Source organism: Saccopteryx leptura, chromosome 9 (genome assembly GCF_036850995.1).
Source record: "Saccopteryx leptura isolate mSacLep1 chromosome 9, mSacLep1_pri_phased_curated, whole genome shotgun sequence".
NCBI classification, from domain to species: domain Eukaryota; kingdom Metazoa; phylum Chordata; class Mammalia; order Chiroptera; family Emballonuridae; genus Saccopteryx; species Saccopteryx leptura.
The window spans coordinates 46,572,997-46,584,641 of record NC_089511.1 but is presented as its reverse complement, the minus strand read 5'-3'; the positions used below and the strand labels follow the sequence as shown (position 1 = coordinate 46,584,641).

At 49.4% G+C, this 11,645-nt stretch overlaps 1 protein-coding gene and 1 long non-coding RNA gene across 3 annotated transcripts; both read left to right on the top strand.

Moving 5' to 3' along the window:
* The first annotated feature begins 31 nt into the window (after positions 1-31).
* On the top strand, positions 32-7,543 carry ACTMAP (actin maturation protease). 2 transcript variants are annotated; one of them, XM_066350032.1, is made up of 7 exons: positions 32-187; positions 781-1,108; positions 4,716-4,784; positions 5,284-5,408; positions 5,757-5,886; positions 5,976-6,046; positions 6,882-7,543. In XM_066350032.1, exons 2-7 carry the CDS (start codon positions 801-803, stop codon positions 7,202-7,204), a joined length of 1,026 nt encoding a protein of 341 aa, XP_066206129.1. In that variant the 5' UTR covers positions 32-187; positions 781-800; the 3' UTR covers positions 7,205-7,543. The 2 variants fall into 2 exon arrangements, with proteins under 2 accessions (XP_066206129.1, XP_066206130.1); XM_066350033.1 differs by lacking the exon at positions 32-187 and adding an exon at positions 2,454-2,625 and having other exon boundaries at positions 1,068-1,108.
* A 705-nt stretch (positions 7,544-8,248) lies between these two features.
* Positions 8,249-11,637, top strand: LOC136381386 (uncharacterized). The gene is made up of 2 exons (XR_010747061.1): positions 8,249-9,887; positions 11,202-11,637. It is a non-coding gene; the product is annotated as an uncharacterized lncRNA (long non-coding RNA).
* The last annotated feature ends 8 nt before the right edge of the window (positions 11,638-11,645 follow it).

Here is an 11,645-nt window from a genome sequence, read left to right as displayed (position 1 = left end):
CCTTCGTGTGACCGTGAACCAATCACTGAAGAGTGTGCTCCTTGCTCGCTCTGTAGTCTACCGCCGTCTCCTCCACCGCCCCGGGTTCTCTGTCACGTGAGCGTTAGAGGGGTGGGCACGCGCGCGAGGTCCACTACGTGAGATGGGAAAGGTTGTGAGCTGCGGCCGCCATTTTGCGGTAGGGGAGGTGCGTTTTACTCTGACTCCACTCCTTATCTCAGCTGCACCGTAGGTCCCGGCGGTGTCCGACCTCTGAGCCTTCTTTGTCCCTGTTGCGCTGTTTTTTCAGGACCTTCACAGCTAGGCCATTTTTCGTGCCGAGTGTCCTTTTGACCTCTGACTCGAAGGTCAGCTCGAAGGTTCCAGTCTCCGAGCCTGGGATGTGACGGGGGCAGGGACCTGCCTAAATTCTTACCTAGTCGTTAGCCCTGGGTTTCTATAGCCCACCCTTATGCGCCTCACCCCAGCTATCAACCTTTATGTCCTGAAATTGACGCCAAATTTTCCAAATCTAGCCCCGAATAATAAGTTAATTCCTACTAAATCTTTTTCAGCCTTGCAACCTAACTGCATACCACAGATCTGGTTCCGTATTAAAGGGCCGCCCCAGCCCCACCCCGGTTACCCCTCAGAACCCTCCTGATTTGAGTCAGCCCCAATTTTTGTTCCCATAGTTCCAAATTTTAGCGCCAGTCCTTTCAATCCCATTGCTCAGCTCCTTAGTTCTGGAACTCCAGTCTAAAACTTTTTTTTTTTTTTTGCTCTTTTCCATTCTTCCAGCCTGTGTCATAGATTCCAAAATGATTTCTTCATGCTCTTCTCTGGAGCCCCCGGTCCCTGCAATAACCCGGTCGTCCCAAGGCCCCATCATTCCACCTCCTCCCCAACCCCCACATCTTCTGGACTTGGCCTTTCCACCCTCCTCCTCAAGTCACCAGGCCCCTGTTCCCCCACCACCGCCACCTCCACCCCTTGCCGCGCGTCCTGCTCCCCCTCATGTCTTTGGGCTGGAGAAGAGCCAGCTTCTGAAAGAAGCCTTGGAGAAGGCCAGCCCAGCCCCCAGGAGCAGAGAAGACGTGAAGAGGCTCCTGAAGCTTCACAAGGACCGGTAAGGTGTCCATGCACAACCCAGGGTCTCACCAAACCACGTGCTCCCAAATTGCATCCTCCCTCTCCCTTGGGTTTCCCATTTCCTCAAGGTCAAACAGCCTGATTGCTTCAGCTCCTTCCTTTAGTGGTGTGCCTTCAGCCATAAAGATCCTGCCCTCACAAGCACCTAGTGCAGTGAGATAGACATATCCTTCCTTCCACCAGACGGTGACAGTCCAGAGTGAGCAGAGAGTGATGAGGGAGCCCAGAGTGCCCAGCCCAGGCTGGGGGTCAGTGAGGCCTGCCTAGGGAGGTGGACCCCTGAATGCTATTGAGCAAGCAAGTCATCAGGACTGTGATGAGAGGAAGCAGTTTGTGCAGAGACCCAGAATGAAACGAAGATATGTGTTTTTTTTTTTAATTTATTTATTTTTTACAGAGACAGAGAATGAGTCAGAGAGAGGGACAGACAGACAGGAACAGAGGGAGTGGAGAAGCATCAATCATTAGTGTAAAGCCAGCAGCCAGGGCTACCATCACAGCAGCCCGGCCCACGCAGGTTCGCATTGGATTCAGATAGTCGGTAAAGAAACAACGGAGCCAAAAACTAATAGGCCATTTTCTTTCATTCTAGCTTGCACCCGGCGGGCAAGTAAAAATATACACTGGGCTCCAAAATCCACTCACATTCAGGGCTCAGAAAGCCACTGACTTATCTGAGTTTCCTAGAATCAAAGGTTTCTAGCTCACCAGCCTTATTCTCCTCAGTTCCCCATCTCCTTCCTTCTCCCTGCACAAACTCTACACAAACTGGCATCTCACTCAGCACTCCGCCATCTTGGCTGCTTCTCCTGGCCACATGGCCTCTTTCTGCTCTTTGCTCTGCTCCCTCTGCTCTCTCATGCTAATCATCCCAGGAACCAAGAGGGCAAGCTCTCGTTCTGCCCCCATTTTATAGTGTAGAAATCCAAACCCTTAGTCCAATATACAAAATAGGGAAGTCTCTACTAAAAAGTTACCTTCTGAGGCATGATGGGATTGTACCACCCCACATCAAAAAGGGTAGGAAAGGCTTAATCCCAAAACCAAGCCCCAGGCTACAAGGATTCTGCCTGCCCACAGAGACACATTAATATCACCTGGGCAACGGCCTCCATGTGGGCAGCGCCACTTTAACAAAGTGAGCATAATACATTTTATCTGCCCAACAATTAGTTTTTCATTGCGTGTTGCAACACCTTAGTTGTTCATTGATTGCTTTCTCATATGTGCCTTGACCGTGGGCCTTCAGCAGACTGAGTAACCCCCTGCTGGAGCCAGTGACCTTGGGCTCAAGCTGATGGGATTTTTTTTGCTCAAACCAGATGAGCCCGCGCTCAAGCTGGCGACGTCGCGGTCTCGAACCTGGGTCCTCTGAATCCCAGTCTGACGCTCTATCCACTGCGCCACCGCCTGGTCAGGCAAGATACGTTATTTTTAAGACCTGGCAAATATTTCTTTAACAGTACGGGGAAGTAGCAAGCATGGGTTTCACAGGTGAGTAGGGCATGGAGGGCCATGTGAAGGAAGGGGACTCTCCCGTGGTTGCTGGGGAGCTCTGGGAGGGCTTTGTACAGAGAAGAAGGCTACCTACCAGGAGTGGAGGTAGTGAGACTGGGGTCTGGGGGTCAAGGAGAAAACTGGAGCACCCAAGGAAGGCCCTGAGCAGGCAGGGAGGTGGCTAGACCTAACTGGGCTGTGGGGACCCGGTTTAACAATTGCTTGGCTGGCCTGGCCAGGCAGTAGCACAGTGGATAGAGCCTCAGACTGGGATGCGGAGGACCCAGATTTGAAGCCCGGAGGTCGCCGGCTTGAGTGTGGGATCACAGACATGACCCCATGGTTGCTGGCTTGAGCCCAAGGTCGCTGGCTTAAGCAAGGGGTCCCTCGCTCTGCTGTTGCCCCCACACATACCCCATCAAGGTACAAATGAGAAAGCAATCAATGAACAGCTAAGGAGCCGTAAGGAAGAATTGATGCTTCTCCTCTCTCCCTTCCTGCCTGTCTGTCCCTCTATCTCTGTGGCGCGCTGTGCGAGCGCCGCACATACACACACACACACACACACACACACACACACACACACGAAGCAATTGCCTGGCTAAGGGGAAGAGGGAGAAGTGACTAGTCTGGACTCATAAGAAACCTCTGTCCCTGGAGTCGACCCAAGTCCTCGGGGCTTTTCCTCAGTTCTTTTCACATTCGCAAGAAGAAATTCAGACGAGAGATGGGGTGCAGCATTCAAGCAAGCAGTTTATTAAGCAAAGCTATACACTCGGCACAAGGCGGCACATGGGCAAACTCAGCTAGTCTGAGTGCCTCACCTGTTTGGGTCTTCTCTTAGCTTCAGAGCTTTGTTTCTCTGTTAGCAGAACTAACATACAAGGTGTCAAGACCATTTGAACATCTGGTCATTTTGTTTCGGCAGATTTAAGACTGCTGACTCCTCATTCAGTGGATGAAATAAAACCCCCTTTTCCCTCTCCCCTTTTTCTTCCCTGATAACTGCCTATCCTACTTAACACTTCCAGCTTTCTAGGCAAGTTGATGGCTTGCCCCAACCACAGTGAGATAGATTTAATGCAGATTAAAACACCCATTATTATACGTCTTCTAGCATATATCCAGTCCTGTGTTCTTAAGTACTTAATCCTCTCAGCAACTCCATGAGGTAGGAACTATTTCCAGATGAGGAAACTGAGATTCAGAGGAGTGAAGTCACTTAGTGCTTAGCAGAGGAAGAGCCCAGTTTGAACTCTGGCAGTAGGGCTCCAAGCTTTTAACCACCGTGGTGTAATGTCATCAGGAGGGTGCCCCCCAACACACACTCGCCCTCACTGGCCTTAGCATAGAAATTAAGTACAACCTCCCTGATGCCCCTGTGCCTGGAGGGTGGAAGAATTGATTGGGATCACAACTCTGAGTGGCCTCTGGAGGGTAGGGCTGGGTAGCCTGTACTACAGGGCTCATTATCAAGGTGACCTCTAGGCCTGGAGTATGTTACCTGGATTTAGTCAAGGCTGAATTAAGGGATTTTCCACCTTTTCTTTAATTAACATCACGAGAAACAGGCTTGAGATGGAGAAATCACAGAGTTTGGGTATAGCAACACTCCTTCAAGAAAGTCTCACTAATAAATCACTCTGACTCCTAGTTCCAAAGCTTTTTTTCTGAGAGAGCGAGAGAGAGGAGAGAGAGACAGAGAGAAAGAAGGGGCTGGAAGCATCAACTCCCATATATTCCTTGACCAGACAAGCCCAGGGTTTCGAACCGGCGACCTCAGCATTTCCAGGTCAACGCTTTATCCACTGTGCCACCACAGGTCAGGCTCCTAGTTGCAAAGCTTTTGCACACCTGCTCTTTGCCCTTTCAGTAACTTAAGAGAAGGAGCTGGGAGCAGCAGGTGGAAGGACCATTCCCACTGAGCAGAGGAAACAGGCCGGGCATAAAAAGTGCTCTGCCAGGTAGCCATGCTCAGACCTCAGGACTGCAGGGCCTTTAATCCTCCCCTTCACTTCTCCCAGCCAGACCTCCAGGGTTACTCAAGGAGCTGGTTCCCAAGTGACCTGATTTCAGCTCTGCTTCAGTTTCAGAAGTGACTTGCAGTGGATCCTCTTCTGTGCAGACCTGCCCTCCCTCATCCAAGAAGGCCCTCAGTATGTGCCCTGATCTGGAACCCCAACCTCTTGGCAGCCCTGTGTCCCAAGTCTGTGCTTTTGCTGTGCTTAATGAGGATTGACCCAGGAGGGTGGGAGGAGTGAGTGGGTTCATGTCACCCAGCAGCCTGGGGAGGATGAGGAGAGAGGAGGGAGGGAGGGAACTTAAACCAAGTCAGGGTCCAGGGTGCATGCCCAATAAACAGTTGGAATCAGTGAGCAAGTGAGTGAACAAATGAACCTAGTCTATCATCTCTAACTCCACTTTGGCAGCTACTCATTCTGAAAGCCCAGGTGACATGTCTCCCACTCACCCTTCCCCTCATCCTCAGTACTTGGCCAACCTCTCTGCCTCTAGGGGGTATTAGGTCTCCTCAGCCAGCCAGGGAGAGGGGAGGGGAACTCACCCTAGAGCAGCCAGCCCATTCCCCACACTCCAGCTTCCAGGGAATAGGGGGCCCTGGACTTACGGGTTGAGGGCTGAGCCTGTCTCTCCCAGGTGTGGGCTGGTGGCCCTGTGGATGGCAGGCACTCTGCTGGTACCCCCCAGTGGCATCCCCCTGGAGAGACTCATCAAGATGGCCACGGAGAGAGGCTACACAGCACAGGGAGAAATGTTCTCCGGTGAGTTGGGTGCAGAAGTCGCACAGGCTTGGTGATCTTTACCAGAAATGGTCTGGAGAGGCTTGGAAGGACACTGCCAAGTGTGTGGATGACCTTGTTTCATTCCTCAAGCTGTTCCATCCCACTCATTGTAAGGTAGACTGGAACAAGGCTTCCTGGGTTTCTAGCCCAACGAGGCCACCTCCTGCTATGTGGCCCTGGACAAGCAGCTTACCCTCTCTGTGTTTCATTTTCTGCATTTGTGCAAAGGTGATAATCGCAGTAAGAATTAGAGGCATTGATCCCCAGCAAGCCCTTGACATGGTGCCAAACACACAGTGATCCTTTGCTGCGCCTGCTCTGTTACAGTGGCGGACATGGGCAGGCTGGCTGAAGAAGTGCTGGGCTGCCGGGCCGAGCTGCTCCAGGGTGGCCTGGGAGGTCCCAACAGAGACCGTGTGCTGCAGCACCTTGTCGCTGGACATCCCTTGCTCATCCCGTATCCCAGGGCAGGAAGGGAATAGGGTTGGATAGAGAAAGGTAGGCCCTAGGGCCACATTACAGCTTTGGCCTTAACCCCAGCGTCAGCTATGATGAAGACTTCAACCATGAGCCATGTCAGAGGAAAGGCCACAAGGCCCATTGGGCAGTGAGCACAGGTGAGTCACCCTTCTTGTGTCCCTATGCTCTGACCCCTGCCAACATTCTCCCTCCTCAGCATTCTCACCCTTGCCCTGCACCCTTCCCCCAGTACTCTGGAGGCATGGACCAAGGCTGGGCCTTCCCTGTCCCCACGGGGTACGTGACAGAGACCTGGCAGGCATCAGGTGTCTCAGTGTCTGCCAATTGGGGTTTCTACAAACAAGCTCAGAGTGCAGACTTTTAGAACAAACATTCTGGACTCCAGGTCCAGTTCTGCCACTTCCAGGCTCTGACTCAGGGCTTCCATGTGCCTATTTGGAAATCAAGGTGACAGTAGTACCCACCGCATAAAGCTGCCTCATTGGCGAGCATGGAAAATTCTTAGAACAGTGGTGTCTAGCACGTTGCACATCTCAGTAAGTGTGATCAGCACTGTCATCATTCCACCTGTCTGGAGGAAGGATGGATTTGTGCGCTTTGGTTGGCCTGGATCAAGGCTCTGCTCAGCATCCTCCTGGCTCTGGCCCTCAGGGCTCCACTCCCAACATCTCCCTTCTAGACAACTAGAGATAACTGGGTGACAATGTTTGCTCTATTTAATGTCACCTCTCCGTCTCCCAGTGCTGACAGGCTGTGTAGGAGGCAGGACTTAAAATGCCTGCAGCTCTGGAGCCAGACACCATGGCTTCAAATCCCAGCCTAGCTGTGTGCCCACTGGCCCTCACTGACTAACTTCCCTCTACCATGAGGACTCAGCAGCACCTTCCCTGGAGGGCTGTAGGGGAAAGTCATTGAGCCCTAGCACCTCCTCAGGGCTCGGCCTCCGCTTACATCTTCCCCCTCTCCTCACAGGGGTCCTGCTGGGTGTGCATGGTGTGCCAAGCCCTGGCTATATTGAAGACCTCGAGCTGCCAGGCCTGTTCCACCCCGTGCCTGGCATGTCTCGCCAGCCACCATCCCTGCCAGAGGAAGGCTCATTGGGAGCAGTCTACCTTCTCTCCAAGCAGGGCAAGAGTTGGCACTACCAGTTGTGGGACTACAACCAAGTCCGGGATAGCAACCTGCAGCTGACAGACTTCTCACCCGCTCGGGCTGCTGATGGCCGGGAATATGTGGTCCCTGCTGGTGGGCTACAGGCTGGCCTCTGTGGCCAGGCCCTACTCCTCAGGCCTTAGGACTCCAGCCACTAGCCTGCTGCAGCCCTAGACTGGGGTGATGGAACCCACACTCCAGCTTTTCCCTTTGTGAGACCACTGAAGGGTTTGGGCTGGATCTCTTGAGGACCTCCACCCCCCACAGTCCATTCATTCTCAAGCCCGGACATTATCCTAACTACTCCATGCCCAAGCCTACTCCCTCAGTATTATCTACTGTATGCTCTGGAGTTAGAGCCAGAAGCTAGACAGACAAGCTCCCTCTCCTAGCAAAGAGACTGATAACAGCTCAGACCCTGTGTTTTTTCCAACCATTCGAATGTTGCATCCATCCATTTCTCTTATGGTTACTCTCTGAACCATTATTGTTAGGCAGATAAAATGTGTTATGCTCACTTTGTTAAAGATAACAGGAGGAGGCCGTTGCCCAGGTGATATTAATGTGTGTTGGGGATCATTGTAGCCTGGGGCTTGGTTTTGGGATTAAGCCTTTCCTACCCTTTTTTGATGTGAGGTGGTACAATCCAATCATGCCTCAGAGAAGTGACTTTGTATTAGAGACTTCCCTATTATGTATATTGGATTAAGGGTTTGGATTTCTACACTATAAAATGGGGACGGAATGAGAGTTTGGGCTCTTGGTTCCTGAGGTTAGCATGAGAGAGCAGAGAGAGTAGAGCCAGCAGCTAAAGGAGGCCACGTGGAGGAGGCCAGGAGAAGCAGCCAAGATGGCGGAGTGCTGAGTGAGATGCCAGTTTGTGTAGAGTTTGTATCTGGGATAAGGAAGGAGATGGGGAACTGAGGAGAAGAAGGCTGGTGAGCTAGAAACCTTTGATTCTAGGAAACTCGGATAAGTCAGTGGCTTTGTGAGCACTGAGTGTGACTGGGTTTTGGAGCCCAGTGTATGTTTTTACTTGCCCGCCTGGTGCAAGCTAGGATTAAAGGCTATGGCCCACCAGTTTTTGGCTCCATGGTTTCTTTACCGACTGTCCGAATCCAATGCGAACCTGCAAGGGCCGGGCTGCTGTGATAGTGGCCCCGGCCCTGCCTGCTGGCTTTACAATTATCTTTTGTCTGCAAGAGCCTCCTCACTGGATCCCCTTCTGCACCCCATTCTGTTCACGTGGAGTTAGGGCTGAGGGGGCCAAAAAAACAAAACAAGCTTGGTCTCTTCATAACCCTCTACAGAAGCCTCTAAACAACTCCTTGTTGGTCACAGAATAGGAACTAAACTCCCAGCCCAGCTCACCTCTTTTTCCCAGGCTGTTCTTACTTACATTTTGTTGGGCAGATAAAATATATTATGCTCACTTTGTTAAAGATGGCACTGCCCACAGGGAAGCCTGTCGCCCAGGTGATATTAATGTGTGTTGGGGGTGGGCTGTGGGCAGGCAGGATCCTTGTAGCCTGGGGCTTGGTTTTAGGATTAAGCCTTTCCCACCCTTTTTGATTTGGGGTGGTACAATCCAATTATGCCTCAGATAAGTGACTTTGTGTCAGAGACTTCCATATTTTGTATGTTGGATTGAAGGTTTTGATTTCTACACTATAAAATGGGAGCAGAACGGGAGCTTGCTCTCTCAGTTCCTGAGATTAGCATTAGAGGAGAAGCAGCCAAAATGGTGGAGTGCTGAAAGAAGCCAGTTTGTGCAGGGAGGAAGGAAGGAGATGGGGAACAGAGGTGAATAAGTCTGGTGAGCTAGAAACCTTTGATTCTAGGAGACTGATAAGTCAGTAGCTTTGTGAGCACTGAATGTGAGTGGGTTTTGGAGCCCAGTGTGTGTTTTTACTTGCCTGCCGGGTGCAAGCTAGGATTAAAGATGGCCCACCAGTTTTTGGCTCCATTGTTTCTTTACCGACTGTCCGAATCTAATGCAAACCTGCATGGGCCAGGCTGCTGTGATGGTGGCCTTGGCAACTGGCTTTATACACTTCCTGCCACCAGCCATTCTGGCCTTTCAGGTGGACCCCATTGCAGCCCTCTGCTGATGGTAACTCCTTAACTTTTCTAGTGTGGGAGAGGAAGAAACTTTCCCCTCAAGTTTCTTTCATTTGGTCTAATAATTCTATATGAGACAGGCTAATGAGAAAAGAACCAAATTTAATATATACAAGCACAAGGGAAGCACACATACATGAGAGGTTCCAAGATGGAAAAGGAAGTATCTATGACATTCTGAGTTAAGAAATCACCTTGGGGCTTCAGAGGGAGGAGGATTATTGCAAAATGATAAGAGCAGATACTCAGCAATTAGTTTCTCCTGGCCTACAGATAGGTTATCTCTGGTAATCTCATTATGGGCAAGGCCCCTAGTTCAAGTTATTCTAGGCACTATAGTTAAGGGAGGAGGGAGGTTTTACTGAGCCTGCAATCTTGGTTGTCCTAGTTCACTGTAAGGTGATCAATTGTCCTTTTTTGATATTGGAAGACTAATCTGTAAATGTCCGTATTTGATCGCTGCAGGGTCAATCCATTGTGTGCGATGTGACGTATTTCTATTTGACATGACGATTCGTCAAGGATCAGTACAGTGGGGCAAGATGCGATTATGAGACGCATGCACTCCACACAGGAGACCTTGAGAGAGCATGGAATATACCGAGCACACAAATGGCTTTGTGTACTTCTTACTGAAATACAACACAGCACATATGACATTGTACACTCACGATTATTTCTTTCTCAATGAATATTCAATCATAGGTAAGCACAATTTACGTTTTATTCATTATCTAGTAATTTACAAATATGTGTAATTTTATTTATAAGTATTTTCCCAAAATTCGAGTTTTAAAGTAGAAATCTAACCTTAAGCCATATAAATAATGCATTTTGATTAAATATTTATAGTTGTATAAAACATGTTTTTTAGTTAGAAAATGATATACACCTGAATATCACCCCAAATTAGTGGTTTTGCTTCATATTTAGTTTTGCTAAATGAGTACTCTTTTCTTATCATTATTATTAAAAATTAATAGGCATGTGTAGGTCAAATAAGTTTGCAAATATGATGTTTATGTTTGCTCACTTATAGTTTGCATTGGGTGTGGAAGACAGGCAGTGAGTTGGCAGGGTCTTTATAGCTGTTGGGCAGATAAAATGTATTATGCTCACTTTGTTAAAAACGGTGCTGCCCACATGAGGCAGTAGCCCAGGTGATATTAATGTGTGTTGAAAATCCTTGTAGCCTGGGGCTTGGTTTTGGGATTAAGCCTTTCCCACCCTTTTTGATGTAGGGCGGTACAATCCAATCATGCCTCAGAGAAGTGATTTTGTATTAGAGACTTCCCTGTTTTGTATATTGGATTAAGAGTTTGGATTGCTACACTATAAAATGGGGACGAAGTGGGAGCTTGGGCTCTTGGTTCCTGGGATGATTAGAGGAGAGAGTAGAGCCAGCAGCAGAAGGAGGCCACGTGGAGTAGGCCAGGAGAAGCAGCCAAGATGGCGGAGTGCTGAGTGAGATGCCAGTTTGTGTAGAGTTTGTATCTGGGATAAGGAAGGAGATGGGGAACTGAGGAGAATAAGGCTGGTGAGCTAGAAACCTTTGATTCTAGGAAACTCGGATAAGTCAGTGGCTTTGTGAGCACTGAGTGTGACTGGGTTTTGGAGCCCAGTGTATGTTTTTACTTGCCCGCCGGGTGCAAGCTAGGATTAAAGGCTATGGCCCACCAGTTTTTGGCTCCGTTGTTTCTTTACCGACTGTCCGAATCCAATGCGAACCTGCATGGGCCAGGTGGCTGCTGTGATAGTGGTCCTGGCCTTGACTGCTGGCTTTACAATAGCCTACCAGCTATTCCCCACCCTTTTAATACTAAGATCATTTCAAATCCTTCTAATACTAAGATCTTCTCAAAACTAAACTTTTCCCCACACCCTTGACAGTTGCATGATGGGAGGTGGTGCACTCTTATGAGGAATCCCATTTATGCCTCAGAGAAGTGGCTTTGTATCAGAGACTTCCTTATATGTATATTGGCTTAAAGGCTTTAATTTCCACACTATAAAATGAAGCAGACCAGGGGCTCTCGCTCCGTTCCTGCCATCAGCATTGCAGAGGAGAGGCAGCCAGGATGGCGGAGTGCTGAAGGAGAAGCCATTGGTACAGAAAGAAGAAGATGGGGAACAGAGGTGAATAAGGTTAGTGGGACCTTTGATTCTAAGGAATACTCGGATGAGTCAGTGGCTTTCGGAGCCCAAGTGTTTTCTCGCCCTCTGGGTGCAAGCTAGGATTCAAGGTAATGGCCACCAGTTCTTGGCTTCGTTGTTTCATTACCATCTGTCCAAATCAAATGCGAACCTGTATGGGCCAGGCGGGTGTGATGGTGGCCATGGCTACTGGCTTTACATCATGTAAGCATAATTACAATATAAAATATTATAGATGTTTTTATTATGCATTTATCATAGTGTATTATTATTGCAATGAATAAAATGTTTCTTTTATTTACGATACTG

Excerpts from the sequence above, each read along its gene's own strand:
- ACTMAP (XM_066350032.1), top strand. The coding sequence starts at position 801 with ATGATTTCTTCATGCTCTTCTCTGGAGCCCCCGGTCCCTGCAATAACC. Across the intron at positions 1,109-4,715 it reads CTGAAGCTTCACAAGGACCG|TTTCAGAAGTGACTTGCAGT; the intron begins GTAAGGTGTCCA and ends GCTCTGCTTCAG. Across the intron at positions 5,887-5,975 it reads GGACATCCCTTGCTCATCCC|CTATGATGAAGACTTCAACC; the intron begins GTATCCCAGGGC and ends CCCCAGCGTCAG.